Source organism: Petromyzon marinus, chromosome 51 (genome assembly GCF_048934315.1).
Source record: "Petromyzon marinus isolate PM22_M1 ecotype Great Lakes invasive population chromosome 51, UKy_Petmar_22M1.pri1.0, whole genome shotgun sequence".
Lineage (NCBI taxonomy): Eukaryota > Metazoa > Chordata > Hyperoartia > Petromyzontiformes > Petromyzontidae > Petromyzon > Petromyzon marinus.
Window position 1 is genome coordinate 11577256 of NC_133717.1, and position 22246 is coordinate 11599501.

The 22246-nt window shown below is 47.5% G+C and overlaps 1 protein-coding gene across 2 annotated transcripts in view; it reads right to left on the reverse strand.

Annotated features, from left to right (window-relative positions):
• LTN1 (listerin E3 ubiquitin protein ligase 1) overlaps positions 1-22246 on the reverse strand; it is a 178268-nt gene that overhangs the window by 150212 nt on the left and 5810 nt on the right. For both annotated transcript variants that reach the window (XM_032973360.2, XM_032973359.2), the window contains exons 5-11: positions 21850-21902; positions 20624-20801; positions 19591-19764; positions 18507-18697; positions 17044-17278; positions 3077-3271; positions 506-782 (exon numbers count right to left, since the gene is read on the reverse strand). In XM_032973360.2, the coding sequence (XP_032829251.2) occupies positions 506-782; positions 3077-3271; positions 17044-17278; positions 18507-18697; positions 19591-19764; positions 20624-20801; positions 21850-21902 (1303 nt within the window). The remainder of the gene's footprint in view (positions 1-505; positions 783-3076; positions 3272-17043; positions 17279-18506; positions 18698-19590; positions 19765-20623; positions 20802-21849; positions 21903-22246) is intronic.

The following is a 22246-nucleotide window of genomic DNA, read 5'->3' on the forward strand; positions in this document are numbered from 1 at the left end:
CTTGCAGTCACAAAAGCTTTAAATCAAAATGTACCTATGTTGTTTAGGGCAGCGTTTCGCAACTCCAGTCCTCATGAGCCTCCACTGAACAGCTCTCATCATTACCAACATCGAAATGTGCTGTGCTTTTTAACGACCGTATGATTGGTTGCTCCTGTGCTGTCATAACAAAAGGTTATTCTGACTTTCTGGTTTCATGACCCAAGGAGGATGCTTGGTGTCATTTCAAACTCTGCGTCGTATCTTATTACTGAATTTGGTTGTCAGAATCGTTCTTCAATTCACCGGTGAGATGAAACAATAACAATCAGCGTGTTATATACGCCTGTACGTCTGACAATTGAACCTGTTTAGCTATGTCGGCCGGTGAAGGGTTACACAACAACCAATTTGGCAACATCATTACGTGGCCTAACCCAAACATCTAATGGCGTGCCATCTTCCTTCTCAAAAAAAAATCCTCGAGCGCAACGCCGGAATGCGCACGGCGATGCGACGCGCGTACCCGGGGCGTCCGTCGCGCCGGTCTCAATCCGCCCCGCGGTTTCCCCTGCTCCGCAACCACCATCGCCACCGCCATCGCCATCGCCACCGCCGCTGCCGCCTCCTGCAGTCTCGGCCCGCTCTACTCCGGGCTCTGGCGCAAAGCGGATGCGTCCCGGCTTCTTGGTGCGACGCGCCGTGACGGCCGAGGGCTGTGCCATGCCCGCGCCGGGCTGGCGGAGGGCGGAGAGGAGAGCGGCGACGCCAAGCAGAGCCCGCTCGGGCTGCGGCGCGCCCACCTGTGCACAACAAAGACAAAGATCCCCCACCCCCATGTAGCCTTAACAGACTGTTGGGGCAAGCACTGTTAGCGAGCACCTATGAAGGCCAGCAAGGCACACGAGGGGGTAGGTGGCCAGCACCACGCCCGGCCGCCTTTGTCTCCTTCGTGGCGATGTTTATACACCGCACCGGGTACTCATTTGAGGCAGCGTTGACCTAGGGGAGGCCCAGAAACGGTTTAGATAATCATCACAGGGGTTGGCTGTGAGCAGGGATCGAACTCGGGTCCCCGGCTTTGTAGCGCAATGCACTAACCGCGACACTACCTATCGCTCCCCATACACTCACACGTGCACACACACGCACACATGCACACACACACACAGGCGTACACACGCGCACGCGGCAACGGGGATGCCGCAGTAACGTTGCCAGAATTTTTATTTTAGACAGTCTTAGTCAACGGCACTCTGTAGAATATTGGAGATCAATTAAAGCATTAAGTCAGTCGACATGCCAAGATCTTTTTGTTCCATTGTGACAGTAAAAATAGTTTTCTTCAAAAACAGCTCGTAACATCGCTTTAAAGGTCCCAGTGTTTTCAAGGTACTGCGTAGTAAAGTGTGCTATAGCACTCAAAGTCAGCCAAACGGTCTGCTCTATTACCGCTCCGATGGGAGGGCCATTGCCTACAATATATTTATTGTCTATCACAAGACAACGTTGACGAAAAGATTCTTCTCGTGCCCGTTTTGTTTTTTGTTTTCTTCGTAATTGCGCAGGTGTCTTTTGAACGTGTTGTCACGCGGAACTGGTGCAATCGAGATATGAATCTGTCTGTTTAACGGTCTTTATTAATTTGTACTTTGCTGTACATTTCCCTTTCATACTTTTAACCGATATCATTAACGTCCGTGGAGCATTAACTATAAAAGGTTAATTTTCCCCAATTACTGTAATCACATCGGTACTTTGGTAATTATTGATGTAATCTGCGCAGGCTAGTTTATCTTCAACAGCATCATTAGCATCATTTATAAAGAACAAAGGGGAGCGTAGCCATAAAGGGTAAAACTATTTGACAGTTGCCCATCTGAACTATATAAACATGAAATATTACATTGAAAAAAATTAAACAGCAGTATTGATTCCATTTACTTTATACTACGCTCACAAACAGTAAACCAAAATACCTTCGAGGTAACAAAAAACAACCAAACAGATTACAAAAGGTTCGTAATCTCAATTACCAGAGATTAGATTACATGTTGCAATTTGAGCAATTGTAGGAAATTAGTTTCTTGCCGTGCTATCGAAAAACGCTCAAGAAAATATCAAAGCGCTTTCCTGTTCAAACGTATATATACACGGCAAACCTCCTCTCTCGCTAACAACCCTGGTGTGCACGGATGGAGGTTAAACACCACATTCTCATGGCAGGGGCAAGTCTTTCTGCAGGACAACCACTGCTAACTTCACAAAAAATTGTATATTTCATTGGTCTACTCAAGAGAAAGGAAAGACATGTATTCGCTTAAAGCTCTATTTAATGAAAAAAATATATTAGCTGCAATTACTGGCTATGAATACGGAGACTTGAAAATAAATCTCTTTTTGGTTGCTTACAGTGAGGGAAAAAAGAATTTGATCCCCTGATGATTTTGTACGTTTCCCACTGACAAAGAAATGATCAGTCTATAATTTTAATGGTAGGTTTATTTGAACAGTGAGAGACAGAATAACAACAACAAAATCCAGAAAAACGCATGTCAAAAATGTTAGAAATTGAGTTGCATTTTAATGAGGGAAATAAGTATTTGACCCCTCTGCAAAACATGACTTAGTACTTGGTGGCAAAACCCTTGTTGGCAATCACAGAGGTCAGACGTTTCTTTTAGTTGGCCACCAGGTTTGCACACATGTCAGGAGGGATTTTGTCCCACTCCTCTTTGCAGATCTCCAAGTCATTAAGGTTTCGAGGCTGACATTTGGCAACTCGAACCTTCAGCTCCCTCCACAGATTTTCTATGGGATTAAGGGCTGGAGACTGGCGAGGCCACTACAGGACCTTAATGTGCTTCTTCATGAGCCACTCCTTTGTTGCAGGGGATCAAATACTTTTTTCTCTCACTGTATATCAGAACTGTGCTAATCCAGCATCCACTGCCTTACAACATCTAACTCCTGATATTAGAAGGCCTTTGTCACGTATTCCTTTGGGCAAAGCTCTGAGGGTTGTGCATCTCTTAACAACGCTGTGCGTTTCACCGCGATTCTTCGCCGCCGTGCGTGTGTGCGCGCGCGAGTTTACCTGTGCCAAACACGTGCTCCCGACGCTTTCCCAGAATGCAGCTCGCAGCTCGCAGTAAGCCTGCCTCTGATTTGGCGGGAGATCGGGGTCCTCTGATCGCCGCCCCCAATGAGCCAGCAGCTCGGAGAGCTGCGTGAAGACTGGCGACTGCTGCAGCTTTGGGTCCACAATGGCCAACTCCACCAGGGGTAGCAACTGTTGAGCAGCAGCAGCAGCAGCAGCAACAACAGCACACATGTCACGTAAAAAAAAATTAAATACAGAACCTGCATGACAGAAGGTGACTGCGTGGCTGTGATGACTCAGAGTAGGGGCACTGAACTGAGAGGCTGGGTTTGAATCTGGTGACAATAAACTCGTAACACTTGAGATCCTAGTTTATAACATGGGCGGCTGGTTGCCTGCAGTCTGACCCAGGACCTCAGCAGTGCCAGTTCAGCGCTCTGACCCTCCAAGCCGCCTGGCCACCAAGGCTAACCTGCAGTCTTAACAGGTGAAGAATCTGTAACGTCACCGAACAAACGAGGAGGCTACTGCTGGCCAGTGTCAGCGAAAACATGTCGGAACACCGTATAAGGCTTCGCTTGCAAATGAGCCGTGCGCAGCTCAACTGACGGACAACCAAATAAGAGGGCAAAAATTATTATGGTTACAAAGACGGCGCGTTAAAAAGGCACTCTGGCTTGCATCACTCTCTTCGGTCAATAAAATAAGAGTGCAGTGCGACAATCCAATACGTCAGTTACTCTTAAACTTGATGTTAGAGTGCGGCATATGTGACATCCCAAGAGGGTCATGCCCGGCCTCTGTAATCATATACATTGTGATCGTAAGTCATGCGGAATTTAAGTTTTGTTACTTTGCAGAAAGGAAAAGCGACGGAACAAAAAAAATACCTCGTCGAGCCCTTTGCCGGGTGGTCACACAGCCTGCAGTTGTTTTATGGGCTCCCCCCCCCCCCCCGCTGACAAGAAATGCAAAATAAAAATCTATTTCGGACCTTTTTAAAGTGGCAGACGCTGAGACACAAATATTTAGCAAATTCTTCTTGAGAGGAATCCGGTGCCGCATCCATTCCGATGGGGGCAGCACAGCATTAAAAAAAAATACCAACTCGCAAAACAACAGGCTGCATTCCACGGTGAAAGATGAGGTGAACCGCATTGCGTACTGTATACACGGACAGCGTTGAATTAAAACAACCTGATTGCAGCAGCATAAACAAGGCAAAGACACTCCCCCCCCCGTATAGCCTTAACAGACTGTTGGGGCAAGGGCTGTTAGCGAGCACCCACGAAGGCTGGCACAACACACGAAGGGGTTGATGAAAATTTTTACACACCGCACCAGGTACTCATTTGAGAGCGAGTCGACCTTGTTGGAGGTTCAGAACCGGTTCAGATAATCGTCAGAGGTGTTGGCTGTGAGAGGGAATCGCATCCGGGTTGCCGGGTTCATGGAGCAACACGCTAACCGCTACACTACCACTCCCCACACACATGCAAAACAAATATATACACACAAATGTGTGCAGGCACAAATGCAAGTATACGCGCTGAGCGTGCACATTTCAACAACCGTACTATGGGCAAAGACGTATAGATTGTATTCAACTCGGTGCAGAGTGAAAAAAAAAACACCTCTAAACAATGTAGCACATTTTGGTTTCAGTGTCTCTAATGGTTCCCAGATGTTTAATGTACACAGTGCTGTGGAACGCAGTTAAATACGATGAGGATGTGCGAGCCTCTGCCAAGCTCAGCAGTCCGAGGCGAATGCAGCGCCTGCACTCGCAGTCACCTCAGTTCTGACTCCGGTCGGAGGTCGAGTGACCGGCGCTAAATCTTGCGTTTCATGTTTTTTATTAAAATATAATTCGACAAATTGACGCAGAGCCTTAAGACCATTTGTTTTTGCGCGAGTGTCCTTTTGCCGTACGATGCTTGACAAATGCCTTCAGTTTTTTTTTTACGAGCAATTTTGCGCGTGGGAGGAAACCAAAACGCCTGCACCAAACCCACGCATTCACCGGGAGAGCAACCAAACTCCGCACAGAGTCTGTCAGCAACTTACTTGCTGCACTGTCTCACACCGGGACTTCACAAGCAATTCCGTGCGTGGGAAAAAACCGGAAAGCCTGCACAAAACCCATCAGGAGAGGCACCATGCGCTTTTAACACGTTTTCGTGTGTTGTTTAAAACGTACGTTTTTTTTGTTTCCAGCATGCAATATTGTTGTGTTATGATGTGGTTTTTCTTCTCGTCATTTACAGATTTTACAAAAGTTACAAACATCAACCTCTGCACAATTTTAATATTCTACTCGCACAACTTTGGAGGTGCATTTTGCCAAGAGCACCGCCATGGGAAGGACCGTTGCATCGCAGGATCGTCAGATGTGGCGGCAGTTTTGGGGTGGGGGGGGGGGAGGCTGGGTGGGGGCTTCATCTAGCAGCGGATTGACCATGACTGATGACGACCGCCATAGCGTGCTCTCGTATCTGCCCTGTACTTACATTGCATTACGTTGCAGAAATAGCACCAAAGTGCTATATAATGGCACACTTCACCATTAGTTTAAAATGTCGTTAGTCCTTAAAGAAGTTTCAGACTTGCATTGGACAGACCAGGACACAGTCTAGGTACATATCTTGAAAATAAGAGGTGGTTGGTATTTGGGATATGTTTGATGAAGATCGCTTGCGTTGTGATCGAAACGTCGTGATTGTTTTTTGTTTTAATATAAATTTATTGTATTTCTACATACGTGACTTTACCGAAAAAACCAATGAGTATATGTTTATCTCTCTATGTATGTATGTTGAACTTTGTTCGCACCGTACGTAGTTAACCGTGCTAATCAAAGGTGCTCTTTCACATGCTTCTGATAAGAGTTCCTAAAACCCAAGGTGCATTGAGAGAAAAGGTAAATGTGCAACCCTGCAATTTCTTGCTCAACTCAATGCTGGCAGAAGGGCCCCCACTAGGAGCTCTACAGAGCATCTCGAGAGGGTATTTGGACAGCAGTGGGATCATTTATGAAACGAGGTGGTGGCGGTGCATTGTAACGAAAATAATTCTAGCGCTTGGCAGGAATGGCTGGTCAAGAGGCAAGAATTGCTGCCACCTGACCGTGGGATTATGCTTTGCTTGGGGGCTAGGGCACTGTACACCGACTGCATATTGGGCATCCCAGAAATGCCCGAGTCCTTAGTCGTGCTATCAATTCGCCAAAGTCCACAGAGGCGATTGCTAATGAGACACACGTGGCGGGACAGTGGGGAAAAACCGAGGAGGGACAAGGAGCTTGGTTCTGTCTCTCATTAGCCAGAACGTAACGGGTGAAAAATGACATCGTCGAGCACTTAGGGTTCCCACGTCAATAACGCTAATAATGGGGGGGGGGGCAGGTATGCGCATTATCTTGTTTCAAAGGAATTTTTCAGACGGCTCCTAGGACCCAACACTGCTGCGGAGCGCAAGAGTCCGGACCCGTCCGCGCGCGCTCGAAGCAGGTCGCTTCGCCAAGACGGGCAATCGGGGTGGTCGCAAACGGCGAGCGCGCTCGCCCACCAAAATGTTGGCGCGGCGGATACACTCTTGCGTCACAGCGAGAAGGGCCTGAGTTTGATCTCCAACTCGGGTGCCTTTCTGTGGAGTCCGTATGTTCTCCTGCTGTTCTGAGTGTTTTCCAGTTTCCTTCCAGCTCTTAAAAAAACCGATACAATGTAACTTGTATTGGCCAGTCATCCAACGCTAAATAAATTACTCGACTGGGATTACACTTCAGCAGCAACATCGCCTCCGATTGCAAAAACTTGGCAGGACCCTCTTGAAAAAGTCTTGAGTGAGGAGGCTTCACTGGGTAAACAATGATGAGATATTTTTTTTTTAAAGAGAACAGACCCACGAACATCGCGAGTGATCCCAACGTGTTCAACGTATCATTCGATTCATCAGGACAGAATCCAGCGCTGCCCACGCCATGTGGCTGAAATGCGATCCGATTACACCCGAGTGAAACATTGCAAGGAGGCCACGCTTGTTTCCCTTGGCTGCCAGGAGTGACTATATTGAGCACACTGAGCCGAAGTCAAGGGTTCAAACTTCAAACGGCCATCAAATTTGTTGGGACATTAACCGTACCGTATGTGACTTTATCGGGAACGTTTAAAAAAATGTACAGATGTAAAATAAAGCGCGTTTTCATTCAATAAGGGCGCCGAATCGGGATGCCGCAGCTGTGCGAAATTGCCCCGGACATTATCGCCACCTGAATCTTGGTCGGGTTGTTTTTTTGTAAGCAGACGTTCATACCCCGCTTCCCCTGAGCCCCGATCGCCCCCGACGTCTCACTCATAAAACCATTACGGTCGTAGCGGCAGCGAGCGAACGGGCGAGCTCGGGGCCACGGTGAATTGGACGCCTCTTGAAAAGCCGGGCCGGACTACCCCAACTCAAAAAGATGATTCAATATTAATCGTGTAACGGCTCCCCGGAATTTTTTTATTCATAAGTGTTTGGAAAACATTACCGCTTTTGTAAATCCGGCCAGGTGGTACTGCGGCAAGCACACTTGGCTCACAATTGAAAAAGTGGCTATTATACCTCTCTCTCAAGGATTAATAATAATGTAGTTGTGTTATAGGGAAAACCACACAGCCTCGAGATTTCAAGCGCATATACGTACTGCACTGGGTCGTTTGGCCACATCCATTCATCGGTGTTCTACATGTGAGAAAGAAACGAAGAATACTCTGGGAAAATACACTCGGGTAAAAGGATTAACATCCACCCAAAGGTCCACACAGAAGGGTTCACGAACCTACTTTCTGTCCTGCCACTTCTCGACATCTCGCAGCAGCGGATCTGAGAACATCATAAATCTGCAGGATGCCAGCCTCCGACCCCCTAACCCTAACCCTTCTGGATCACAATCGTGCACAATCACGCTCGGCCGCAAACAGAATGTTACAACAATTCAAAAGTCCTCCCACAGGCAGCCTGGCCCACACCATGGTAATGTGGAATTTCCATTGTTATCCAAGGGACGCCACTGTATATAAGCACCGTCATACAGGTTGCATTTGGTGAAATAGGATACATGTGTAAGTCACTTTGAGAATGGCCAATGACTAAATTCCCAAAAACCAACTCACTTGATCCCATCAAATCTCAGAAGCGAAGCTGGGTTGATCCTGGATGATTCTTGGATGGGCAATCGCTACACATAAAACATGTGTAGTTGTTGTAGACATTGTGGGCAGCAGATGGCAGTGTGGTAAAATCCATGACTGTTTTGCACTCCACCCCTCACCAACCCGCAACTGACCAGCGTGGTGAAGTATGGCCATATAACCCTGCATGGTATGAGGGCTACCTGGTGTGAGGAGGCCCTCATCCAGCAGAGGATTGACAAATAGGCTTTGCATTTACAGATGTACACACTTTTGAGTTTCTGTGGTATTTAAAGGCCGGATAAATGAAAATTCTTATCCAATGTGTTGAGTATTTGTAAATGAACGCGTACATTTCTTGCTTTTGATTGTGATGAATGAGTGTAGATTTATTGGCTCATTTAATTACCATTAACCGCTAGCTAGTTGGCTCTCTGGAAGTGCAAATCCAGGCCTTTTGTACAGAAGTTCACCACAGAAACGCTGCCTGTTAAACACGTCAATTATTACAAAAATTCCGAGGTGTTTTTTTATTACACACAATGTGACGAGAAGTAGCTGGAGCAGAGTTTAAGGAATAAAAAAAACTAGCGCCGACGTTCCAACTTTCCAGTTAATTTCACTGAGAAGATGGACAAGGGACGCAGAAACGTGGCAACCACAACTAAAAGTGGTACAGAAGTTTCACAATTTGTACAAAAATTCCGCAGCGTGGACCAAACCCCTCCATCACCCCGATGTTTTGCATGGAGTCTGGAACATGTTCCTGCTCTGTGTGCTTTCATCAACGTCATCAAACAAATACAATCGCCAAGACGTGGAAACATCACACGTTCCCGCGATGACAGAAGACACTGCAATAAGGGTTTCAAATGGCAATAGTTTTCATTGTGTACTAATAGTACAGCCAAAGGCATGAATACTCCAAAGAGGATGGCCAACTGTAGCAATGGAGTGAATTCAGCTCATACGCAGGTGCTAGATGGATTGTTGTGTCGCGTGACTGAGAAACAATGTCGGCCTGGAGAGGCTTTTGTCCAGCAGTAGATAGATCGTGGATGCTTCTTTTTAAAATGAGTACAGCACAGATCCTGAAACCTATAAAAAAAACATACATTTGTAAAAATTGCGTAAGCTAAATGTCAGTGTGAATTCTAATATAAAAATTAACAGAGTGCATGGGATGTGATCTACAAGAACCAATTAAAACTCACCAACATCAACATTAAAAGTGCCCTACAGCAGGGGAAAAACACGTACGTGGATTCAGCATGCGATGAGGCTTTGGACCGCATATGCAGTTTTATTATCCAGCGCGTCTCTAACATTGAGTTTTTCTCTGTTTCCTGCCGAACGCCAGTGTCAAAACACGCGTCGATTTCTGGCAGGCGAAACGCAAATGAGACGGGAGAGGATCTTGCCACAAAGCCAGACAAATGCCTTGTGAGCAAGCCACGCTCACTCACTCGTTAGCTTGCGTTCACTCCATTCGAGCGCCACTGTGGCGAGATATTAACTACCATGCCTGGTATACTACAGGAGGTCGTGGGTTCGACCCCAACCCTGCCGCCTGCCGTATACAGTATTTGGAGTTTGCATATGTCTCTCCCCATGGTCGTGTGGATTTTTCTCCAGGTCCTCCAGTTTTTCCCTCCGCATTTAGAAACACGCGTTTAGAGTATTTGGCTGCGACTATACATTTCCACACGATGATAAGCCACTTTCCTTGAGCTATCGTTTGTGATAGCCAGGTCGCTTCTGAAAAATAGCTACATAGCTCAGTGGGCCTTTATCTGGCAAAATAAAATAAAAAAAATTGTTTGGTTTCTTTTCAACGTAGACTGTGCTCCAGCACCTGTGCTAGGAAACGAGCAAAACTCACGCGAGAGATCGGACACAGGAGACGATGCCTCTCAACGCAGTTACTGCAACGCCCCCCCCCCCGGCCGCGCCCCTTCCCGGGCCATCTGGCACCAAGATTAAAAGTGTCCAGTTGAAACGGGGGACGTATTGTTTTTGGAGAAACATTAGTTTATCTTTTCTTGGTGAAGAAAATATGAAAATGCACGCATGGACACCCGCACGGGAGGCATGCGCACCCACATCCACACGTGCATCCAATGCTACGATGTATTGGCCGAAACAGACAACGGCGTTTCAAGTGCACACCATGTAAGCCTGAGAATCCACAAACACCGCACACACACGCACGCAAAAGATAAAGATCCCTCCGCATAGCCTTACCAGACTGCTGGGGCAAGTGTTGTTAGTGAACACCAATTAAGGCTGGCATGGAACGTGAAGGGGGAAGGCCACACTGTTAAATGTACACCACCGAAATGTCCATCCCAGGATACCTAAGCATTCGCGATAAAGGAATGATACAAATATTATTTAATTTGTTTTGTTTGTACTGGCCTGTTAATAGTGTTCTCGTTTAGTGTAGCTTTGTTCAAACCTTCAATGTAACAAGTGTCACTATAAATAGTTCACACAAGCACGAGTCCATGCATGTGTCGTAAGAGTGGAAAATTATATTTTAATCGACGAGCCAATGAATCATCATGGTCACGAGCATTCCTCTAATAACTCAAGATGCTAGCACTCCTATAACGTTGGGCACGGAGGCTCCTTTCTATCGCCCCTCAATACCAATGCCACTCTCACAACGAGGAGACGGACGTCCTCCTCTGTAAACTAAACTAAAACTTTTTATTTTATTTTAAGCTACAGCTCTTTTTCAGAAGCGACCAAGCAACAAATGATAACTCAACGAAATCTATAGCAGCCAAAGACTTGAAAAGCATGTTTCTAAATGCAGAGGGAAAAACTGGAAAACCCGGGGGGAAAATCCACGCGACCACGGGGAGAACGTGCAAATCCCAAACATACAGCGGGCATCAGGATCGGGATCGAACCCACAACCTCATGTATACCTGGCGAGGTATTTAACATCTTCCAGCCACCGTGGCAAACGCGCGAATGTTGCTCTAACGCCACGGACGGCGGAGCGGCGCTCGTGACGTCCGTCCGCCTCTAACCGCTCGGCAGCGCGAGCCCCGGTCGACGCGACGTCGCGCTCGGATGGTGCACACACTTTAATCCTACGCCGGGCGAATTGAAGGTCAGAAAATATTTGCCGTGGTCGAAAGGAAGCACTAGGATTACAGAGCAAATATGTGTTTTTTTCACCCAAGATCTGATCCTGGCCTGGGGCTTCGCACTTCAGGCCCCACTACCTGTTTTTGCACGGCGTGCGAAGGACATTTTTGTTATTTTATATTAGGGCTTTTCTTTATTCCTGTGCTCGGCTTTCGTGGGAAAAAAAATCAAGTGGATCGCCGACGGTTGACTTTGGCACGGGAAGACAGATCGGCTGGAACAGAAGAGCCAAAGACGAAAAAGGGAAAGGGTTGATGGAGAATGAGTGAGCAGTCGAGAGACCTGGTGGAGGGTGTTAATGCACAGATGGCGCAACAGCCTCAATAATTCCGACTGAGGTACAAGGTGGACGAGGAGTAATGAGGAGACAAAAGAGGAAAGTCCATGAATTGGGATCAGAAATTGTTCAAATTCACGATCGGTGTCATCATTGTGACCATGGGGTCGGCAACCTGCGGCTCCATAGCCGCGTGTGGCTCTTTAAGACTGCTTCGTGACGTTATTTATTAAGTGCCACCGTTTCGTATTCAAATGGATTGCAGCTCTTGAAATAAGAGTTTATTTTTTTTACCGAATTTCGAAAAAAAATATTTTGGTTGCCATGATGGATGGTGTCCTAAAACTGTCGCCATCTCTCACGCTCTTGCAATGCGAAAATCCATCTGACTGCTGCGCCGACTTCACCGCTCCAACTTCAAGGTCAACGTCCTCTCGGGAGTGTTCTCTCCTTTAACTGTGACTCCGCCGTTAGTCTCCACTGCCAGCCGTCATCCTTTCGAGCGATGTGTCCTGCCAATACATCCTTTCCTTTTCTTCACAGACAACACGGTGTCTCTTAATTGCGCGTCTTCTCTAATCCACATGTTCCTCTTCCTGTCCCTCTCCATGCGTCTTTGTGCAATTTTCAGCATTTGCTCAATTCACATTGTCAATTACCACATATAAGATCCGATGAGCACGGTTGGCTATGTATGATGCGAAAAGATCAAGATGTTACCAGGTTTCAGATCTCTGCCGGGAGGTGTATAAATCGGCAGAATATATGGGGGATGGCAGAGCTTAGATAACTGTTGGTAGCGGCAGCTCACCGCCTGGTTGCTGCAATACCGAATGTCTGTGGTTCCTCACGCCTCCCGAGTCATTCTATCTCCTGTGAAAAATATCTTCATTGCTCATTGGATTCCTCCAGTCTAAATAAAGATTCCGATTCTTCGAGAGTGAGCAAATACCATGCGGTGCGTTACAAGTTGAAACTCCTGATTGAAAACATTCCTCTTGGGACACAGTGCTATGTTCAGTTTTGCAAAAGCACTCCAACATGCTCTCATTTGCCTCTTTATTTCATAATTATAATGAGCAAATGGAAATTGGAAATTGTTCTCAAAAGCCCTTCTAGAACCAAAGAATATTGTGCTTTTGACATTTGGTTATTTTCTTAATTTAGTTCAAAGGTATTGCATTTGGAGTTACATGACTTGTCCATTCCAGTTGGCTATGGGTGGCACGTGTGTGTCTTAGTGCGTCAGTGTACATCTGTGAATCTGCATGTGTGTCTGCATCTGTGAATGTGTGTGTTTGTGGGTCTGGTTCAAGCATGTGCTTTAAGTTCACATCTCTCTGCATGTGTGTGGATTTGTTTGTCAGTATGTGTCCTTGAATGAGCATTTGTAAGTGTGCATTTCGGTCTATATGCCTGTAACTCAGCCTTAAATGAGTACTGGCACACTGTAAACATCACAACTGGGGAGACAAAGGCAGCCGGGTGTGGTGCTAGCAAAATCAAACTCCAGTGTGCCATTCTGGTCTTCATCACTGCTTGCTAACAAGCATTTTTCCCCAACAGTCTGTATTAGGCTATATGGGGGGGGAGGGGAATCTATGTCTGTGGATGTATTTTTAGGCAGAGCGTGTATGTGTGTCTGTACACATGTCTATGACTACCACACCACACAAACATTCCTAGAAAGGCTGCTGGTGCACAGCTTAATTATCCAAGCCACAGCCAAGAGGGCAACGAAAATCCCTACCAGAGACACCTACGGCTAGTTGAGCTACCCCAGGTGGTCCCCGGTGCAGGCTCTGACCAGGCCCAACGCTGCTCAGCGTCTGTTTGTCTGCAGAGGTCAGGTTACCGAGGTGGCGGGGCAGCAGAGGCGTTATGTAACCGAGATGCCGGACACCATCGCGGCTCCGACCGCTCTTGTTTAACAATAAGCAGACGTGCCACCGTTATCGCACACTTCAATCGCAGCGTCTGCTCTGTAGGGGCTCAGGATAAACTCATCTCGTGCCTAACGCTGTTACGGGTTATTAGGGGCAAATATGCGTCATTTTGAAGCTCCCTTCTGAATGGGTTGGGTTTCTCTAATTAAAGTGACACGAGCTCATTAATCTATGGATAACGAAACGTGACGAGAGGACAAAATGTACCGGCAAACATGAGCCGGTCGTTGGAATTTGTTGGACGAGACGCAGGTTGGACGAATTAGCAACGGAGCATACCAAATGGACAGCAAATACGAGGAGTGTAACTCACGCATGCCGACCAGTGGCGATGCGCACTTGACGAGCAGTGATGGGAACCAGAGGCAGGCATTGCAATGCACATCACGATGCTGCGACACCCAGGACCGCCCAGAAGGGGGGCCAAAAGGGGCAATTTGACCCCGGGATTTGTGTAAAGGAGGAGGGTTCCACACTGAGCCTGGGAATGGCGGAATAAGGGGGCCCCAAGTAGCATACTGCCCCAGGCCTCCAGGAAGCTCTGGGTAGCCCTGGCGACACCTACATAATATACTTTGGGTGTTGTCATAATGGAAATACACGTAGCACAGCTGCCTCCCAAATCTCCCACTGAAATAAATATCCAAAAAGAGTACGTAAATATGTAGGGTGATCTATGTACAGAGACACCACACTGATATGTCATATCGCGATTAACGTCTTCTCAACGGGCGAGTGATTATCGGCAAAGCAATGGCTCCATTTTGCACGGAGAAGAATGGTAAAGAGACTTGGTAGGTTTACCGAGATTGGTGGGAGACAAGTAGAGCCTTTGATTTAAAAATAGTTTCCTATATTCATTCTCTCTCTTACTTTTGTTGGATCTCAATCAATAGATCACCCTTGTACGCTGGCATCACTGTTTCAGTGGGGAAAACGATAATACCCTGTGATCCTGTGAACAATATCAGCAAGACTTTACACCAACCAATAATTTGTCATTGCCTACACTGTGCAATTTTTTGCAATTCAGGCTCCATCAATAAGTTGCTGATATAGGTGAATATACGTTGGGTAAAAGGTGAATAAATGGTATTATTACTGAGCTAAGCACTGCTGTGCTAAGCACTGCTCCACCACTTCCCTAAAGTGGCGAGTGATATCTGAGATGTTATCTTCCGTACCTGGTATGCAGGAGGTCATGAGTTCGATCCCGACCCTGACGCCTGCTGTATATTTGGAGTTTGCATGTTCTGCCCGTGGTTATATGGATTTTTCTCCAGGTCCTCCGGTTTTTCCCTCCACATTTAGAAACGCACATTTGGAATGTTTGGCTGCTATAAATGCCCACGTGATAAGCCACTTCGTTGAGCTATCATTTGTCGCCAGGTCGCTGCTGAAAAATAACTATATAGCTCAATGGCACCTTACCATGGTAAAATAAAAAATAGTTTAGTTCTGGACATCCCCACCCCCCACCCCATCACCAATTCGCAATGACAGGCGTGGTTGAAGTACGATAAACCTGCACGGCCGACACAGTGTGGGGAGGTTTCTTTCATCGAGCAGTGAATTGCCGAAGGTGTGTGAATTATGACTATCATTAAAAAAATAATGTTGTTTTTAAAGCGGGCTGTGCTGGGGGGCTCCGGCAGAGGGGCTGTGTCACTGACGCTGCTGAGGGTGCACGGAGCAACGCCGCCCCCTGGCGTCAAAACCACCGCCGCGATGCGTCGATTCGCACGCCAACAAAACACGGCGCGCGTACTGTGTAGTTTGGTGCGCGTGACAATAGATTTTACGCTCAATTCGCGCAACGTTTACATCAGTATTTTCCTCCAGGGTAAATGTTTTGTTGAGGTCAGACAGCACGGTACTCAAAGTCGGTGGGAATGAATGAGACAGGACGAGACTGGCAGTGTCAATAGAATTAAAAAAAACATACAAGAAAGAAGGTGGCACAAGTGATAGGGTCGGTAAACACCAGAGAGCCATAACAAAAGAGACACAAGGACGTCTTTGACACGGGCCGTACAAATAAGACCAGACATGCAGACGATCCCCGGATTACAATCATGATCCAGTGGCAGAAATTCCTGTGGGACCAGGAATTTTGCCTTACTCATAAAATAGTATATATTTTATACTCTTTGGTTCTATTGGGTAAAGTCACGTAGGTAAAAAATAAAATAACAAAAATCACGACGTTTCGGCCACAACACAAGCGGCCTTCATCAGGTGAAGGGACGAGACTGTTTGGAGGACAGCGCTGGAGTTAAAAAAGCCACGCTCAGATCACGACCTTTAAGCTGTGAGAAGAAACAAAGCGCCTTGACAAAGGAATTAGCATATAATTTAGCATTGAAATGGCTCATTGAAATAGCTAAGTTAAAGTATACACATCCGCAGAGGCACCCCTTGACAAAGGAATTCACTCCAGCGCTGTCCTCCAGACAGTCTCGTCCCTTCACCTGATGAAGGCCGCTTGTGTTGTGGCCGAAACGTCGTGATTTTTGTTATTTTATTTTTTACCTATGTGACTTTACCCAATAGAACCAAAGAGTATGGATCCTAGCAGTCACGGAAGCTTTAAATCTAGAAAAGTATATATTTTATCAACCCCAGGATAACGAATGTCTAAGTTTTCCCCTCACCAGGAACTGAACTCGCATCCTTCCAACTTCAAGCCACCGTACCAGCCGGGTCGATGGGTATTCTAATATTATGCAACGATTTAATCAATCCACTTCTGGATGAAGAGTATGGGCGATTGTTATACCATATTGCACCACGCTCACCAGTGCAATCTGAAGGAAGCACCTAAGGACTAGGTCAGATATCACTCGTCACTGTTGCTAGCAGCGGCTGGGAATCTAACTCAAGCGATTGAGTTCACAGTGCAATGCGGGAACCACTGTGCCACCGCTCCGCCGAGCCAGGCAAGCATCACCTTGCTAACAACAAAGCATCGCTCAAGAATGGTCTCTCACCTGGTTAAGGATGGCTGGATCAAAGCAATTCAACCAGACGCATCAGCACAGGGATAGGCCCATGCGTTCGCGCCATGGTAGCGAGTTGTTATCGCCCTCGCCTGGTATACAGGAGGTCGTTGGTTCAATCCCGACCCGACACCTGCATATTTGGAGTTTGCGTGTTCTCCCCGTAGTCGTGTGGATTTTTCTCCAAGGTCCTCTGGTTTATTCCTCCACATTTAGAAACAATATAATGCGTTTAGATCATTTGGATGCTTTTAATATGCCCGTGATAAGCCACTTCGTTGAGCATTCATTTGTGGCCAGGTCGCTTCTGAAAAAGAGCTAATAACTCAAGTGGGCTTTACCCAATTAAATAGAAATAGCTTGAAGTTTTTTAGTTCTGTTAGCGTCGCCACGTGTCTGGACACACCTGCTCGTGCAGAAGGGCCTTGCGCAGGGCAGCACCTCCACCACCTCCACCACCTCCACCACCTCCACCTGCCTCTCCCTCCGCCACCTCCGCCACCTCCGCCGCCACCCCCTCCTCCTCGCCGCTCTCTCCGTCGCTCACGCTCTCGTGCACCGCCAGGCGGAAGCAATCGGTGAAAGCCCTCACGATGGCGGCTCGCTCCGAGGGGCTGCTCTGCACTGTGTCGCTGCCCAGGCTGCAACACAAGCGCGCGTTCCGCAATCACAACGCTCATCATCAGCTGCATCATTGTGTACGTGTAGGTCCAGGTGCCTTTTGTCAATCCACTGCTAGACGAGGGTCTCCCCACATCGTGCTGGCACTTACGAGTCTAGGCGTTATCGATGCGAGCTGTGCGTTTTCTTTTGTGTGCCTTCCTTTAACACCACTTTATAGCCCTGTGCTATAATATCCTTCGAGTTTCTGGATTGCACGCTGTTGCACTTTAATTGCATGCCTAACCGAACATGCGACCACGGCAGTGATTTATTGTCCTTGCACGCATTGTGGTAATGCATTTAAACGATAAGATGGAAATTTAATTCACATTACCCAGGCATCCTAAAAATAAAAAATAAACCTTTGGTTGAAATTAACTCTTGTCTGCTTATAAAGTATATGTGTGTAGGTGTCATATTTTCATGAGGAAATTGGTCATTGCAGGTAGTGTAACGTTATATCTGGGCATCATGACATCATAACTTATGAAGATATGATCACTAATCTCGAGATCTTGACTCCAGGTCTCTCACCCCTCTCTTGTTTCTCAGTTTTATCTCACTAATCTACGTCTTTTCTACAGCTCCCAAGTCGCCTTCAGCTCTATTCAACCTCAATAATTATTACTTCTTTGTCTCGGTGAGCCATATCTCTCAGCGGGTCATAGCTTGGGCAGGTCAGTCCAAGGGCGTTTGTGGGCCACATTTTACCAGCTCAATAACCCTGAATTATCTAATCGAATCACAACCCCAAAATAACAACGAATCACAAAGAATCACAGCAGAGACAAAACCAATCATGACGTGCACACCGTCAGCACTGTACCCTCTCTCCTCCCATTTACCCCTTCCCCACATCCCTTCCTCCTTCCTCCATTCCTCACTTCTGCTCTACTTTACCTCCCTCACTCTCACCCTTACTACCTCCCACTTCCCTACCTCCCTCCCCCTATACATCCCTCCCCCCATGCTTCCCTCCCCCCTCCCTTACCTCCCTCCATGACTTACTCCTTTGCTACCTACCTTCCTACCTTCCTCCTTCCATGCCTTCTTCCCTCTATGCCTCCTTCCTTCCATTCCTCCCTCCATCTCTCCATCCTTCCCTCTCTTTCTCCATGCCTCCCTCCAAGCCTCCTTTCTTTCATCCATCTCTCCCTGCCCGCCTCTTCCCCCCCCCACCACCACGTCGCCACCCACAGGCCTCACCCCTGGCGCAGGCTGCAGAAGAGCACCGGGTAGAAGAGGGCCCGGGGCCCCGTGACGGCGGGCGGCATGAAGCCCAGCAGGGGCAGCAGGTGCGGGTGTACGACGGCGGCGAGGCCTCGCCCGCCCTCGCGCAGCACGGCCCAGAGGCGCGGCAGCGCGCCCTTGCGCGCGCTCACGTGCGTCCAGCAGTCCTGTGCCGCACGGGTGAGAGAAGGGGGGAGGGGGGGGCGTCAGAACGAATCGTCCTCAAGGTGTTTGACGTGGATTCAAACGCAAACGTCGTAACCCCCGTTGCTACAGATTCAGGTCGTGGGAATGTTCTCTGCGACTTACGCGCCGAGCTCAAACGATAATAGCCACCGCGTTAAACGCTCGTAGGCGTGATGGTTTAATCTGTGTGGCCGTGGCGGGTGGTGGAGGGTCTTAATGGTATAATTTGGTCAAACCGTCACCTGGCCTAACCCATAAATCAACTATGAACCATAGTTACGTAACCTTCCAAAGCCATACAATGAGATGACATCACATGATGCGTGAGCTGTGACGTCGTGAGGCCCACAGAAGTAGAACTTCACCTGTTGATTTCAGGAAATAAAAGCACCAAATAAAATACGTGCAGCAGGCAGTAAATATTTAGTCCTGCAGACGTGAACACAGGTCAACTAATTTAGATGTCGGCATTCCCTCGTCGTGTTATTCAAATCACTATCCGCAATTTTGGCTATCCGCGAATCGCATCTGGAACTCTACATGACTGCATCGAGAGAAAGTGATGAGAGAAAGTGTGATGCAAGAAATATGAGAGAGATTTACTTTGTTTATAATAACACATTTTTTATTTGTCTTATTGTCATTTTCATGTATTTCAAAGTTCATTTATGTATTTATTGAAAGATTTCATAGGCCAATATCATTATCCGTGAAATTCGCCATTCACGAGCATCTCCGGAGCGTATCCCTCGCGAATGACGACAAAATATGCTTACGAGAGTTATCTTGAGCCCATTTCACGAGATGGACGGAAGCACACGGCAGGCGGCCGGGGGTTCGTGCGTTAAGAAGTGGGGAGAGTGGGTGGCGGAACCTCGACGGTGGATGCGGCGAGCAGGGCGGCCTCCCAGAGCGGCGCACACGCCACGGGGTCTGCCTCGTCCAGCGCAAGCAGCACGGTGGGGCACAGCCGCCTCGCCTCCCCGCGCGCTAGCCCGGGTTCCGCGCGGCACAGCGCCGACAGGGCCTCGTACAGCGCCGCTCGCACCTGCGGAGTTGCCCGCGCGGGGAAGAAGGAAGAGGAGCAGAGGACGAGCAGCATCGGCCACGATTGGCAATCACCCAGCTGTCTATTATAATCTAATCTATTTTAATTTTCATGCGTAGCCCACTGAGTTATACAGCTCTTATTAATAGGCGACCTGGCCACTGAATGAAAGCTCAAGAACACTGAGCTGTCATTTGTGGAAATGTAAAGCAGCCAAATACTCTAAAAGCATGTTTCTAAATGCGTAGGGAAAAACTGGAGGTCCCGGTGAAATATCCATGCGACCATGGGGAAAGACACATGTAAACTCCAAATATACAGCAGGCATCAGGGTCGGGATCGAACCCACGACCTCCTGTATACCAGGCGAGGCAGTTAACATCTCCTAGCCACCGTGGCGCCCAATCGTGCGGCCACCATCACTGATGGCATTGCGTGCTGTGATGAGCCCAAGTCACTCCCCTGTGATGTGGACAGGACATGGCAGTCAAGCAAGTAAGTTGATGACCTGCCCGTATGGATTTGCGTTGTATCCTGTTGCATACAAAGATGACCGCAAAGTAATATCATCGCTTGTGCAACCAAGAATAAATTGACAAATAATCCCAAAGCAGAGACTCTCCTTATAGACTTAAGTCTTGGGACTCAATGATACTATCCTGGACAATTGAGCGGTGGTGCAGTGGGGTTCAGACCCTGCACCATGAACCCAGCAACTGGAGCTCGATTGCTGACGATGGCAAACATCATCGGCGTGTAATCTTCCAGACTTACTAACATAATCCGTAGAGGCTGCCAAATTCGAAACGCCTCTTGCCGTCCCGGCACCCTACGTGCCCACGCCATGGTCACGGCTTACCTGTGGGGCGCTGTGCTTGCTGTACTTCCACAACTTGGGCTGGGCGAGCAGGGCGGACAGGCGGTCCGAGAGTGCGGCACGCTCGCCGGGGGGCAGCAGCGACAGCAGCCGCTTGAAAGCGAGCAGCGAGGAGGTGACCACACGGATGTGACGCGCCTCCTTCTCGTCCGTGCTCACCCTGAGCAGCACACGTGCACACAAGAGAATGCCCCCTGGATTAGCCTTGGACAGACTGTTTGGAAATCTGCTTTTAGTGAGCACCTGTAAAAGTTCAGAAGGCGCACGAGGGGGTGGGTGGCCAACACCACTCCCGGCCAACTTTGTCTCCCCGGTGCTGATGTTCACACAAGGTGTTGGACTAGGGGAGGGCCAGGACTAGTTCATATGCTCGCCACTATTATTTGTCGCAAGCAGGAATTAAATTCATGTCGACGGGTTTGTGGTAGGTGCAGTGCGCTAACCGCAACACTACTGCTGCCCACACACGCACACACGGCACAAGTGTCACGACACGCAAAGCCTCGCCTCCTAACTGCTCTGAACAATAAAACTACCGTGAACAGTACAGCGGAAGTTTTCACGTTTGTGCTGTATGGCTCTCTGATGTGCCTCCAAAATTGCATCGGTTATTTGTTGTTTCGCATATTACCTATGTTCAACCTTTGTTCCATTTTCCTTGTCAGTGCTGAGATTTCTCATGTAAAAGCAGGTAATATGCAACGATTGAAAAGTTATTCTTCAGACACAAAAGGTAAGTTTATTTCACAAAGCAATGCATGACTGTAAGGGAAGGCAGCGGCTTGGAGTGGCCTTTATCCAGCAGATAATGGTTGATGAGGATATGACTTATGACTATAATCGATGATCAGACATCCATATGGCGCAGTGGTAAGCACACAGCATCCTAAACGTGGCCACCTAAGTTTGATACCTGGCCAAGGCTCACATTAGTCGTGTGTTATATCTGAACTGGGATTAGACCCCCTCTTCCAAATGTACACTGACAAGCATGGTGAAGTATGGACAAATAAATATATTTTCAAAAATTATATACATTTAATTTACAAATATATAAACGCACGATGTCTACATATTTACATATATAAAAGAAAACAAGATCTCTACATTTGAGCTGTCTGGCTTTCTTTGTGCATTTTGTATGTTAAAAGTATGTATTCATGGAGAGTATAATCTCATTAATGAATATGCAAAAGGTAAACACTCACTGTGGGTCGCTTAACGTGTCCGGAGTTAGCTTGAAAAGATTGTCTTGGAGGTGCTGCAAGTAAAAAAAACAAAAATAGCAGTCAAACAACGCTAACAATAACACAATCAAATAAACCATAGTTACGAGAGTGGTCGTGATTGCCCATGTTGCTTATTATTATTCGAAGTTAGTTTGCAGGTGGCTACCACTGTACTTATTTAAAAAAATGTACCATTTAAACCCAGTATCTTTTGCTCTGCGACGAGACAGGTCTTGTAGGCTTCATGCAAAATAGACACATCCCAATGCTTAAATGGAAGGTCAACGATTCTGACGGACCCATTATGAGCCATCAACAATGGAGCAAGACTCTAACTCAGGATCTCAGGAATTGATTGACACAGCCATTATGAGAC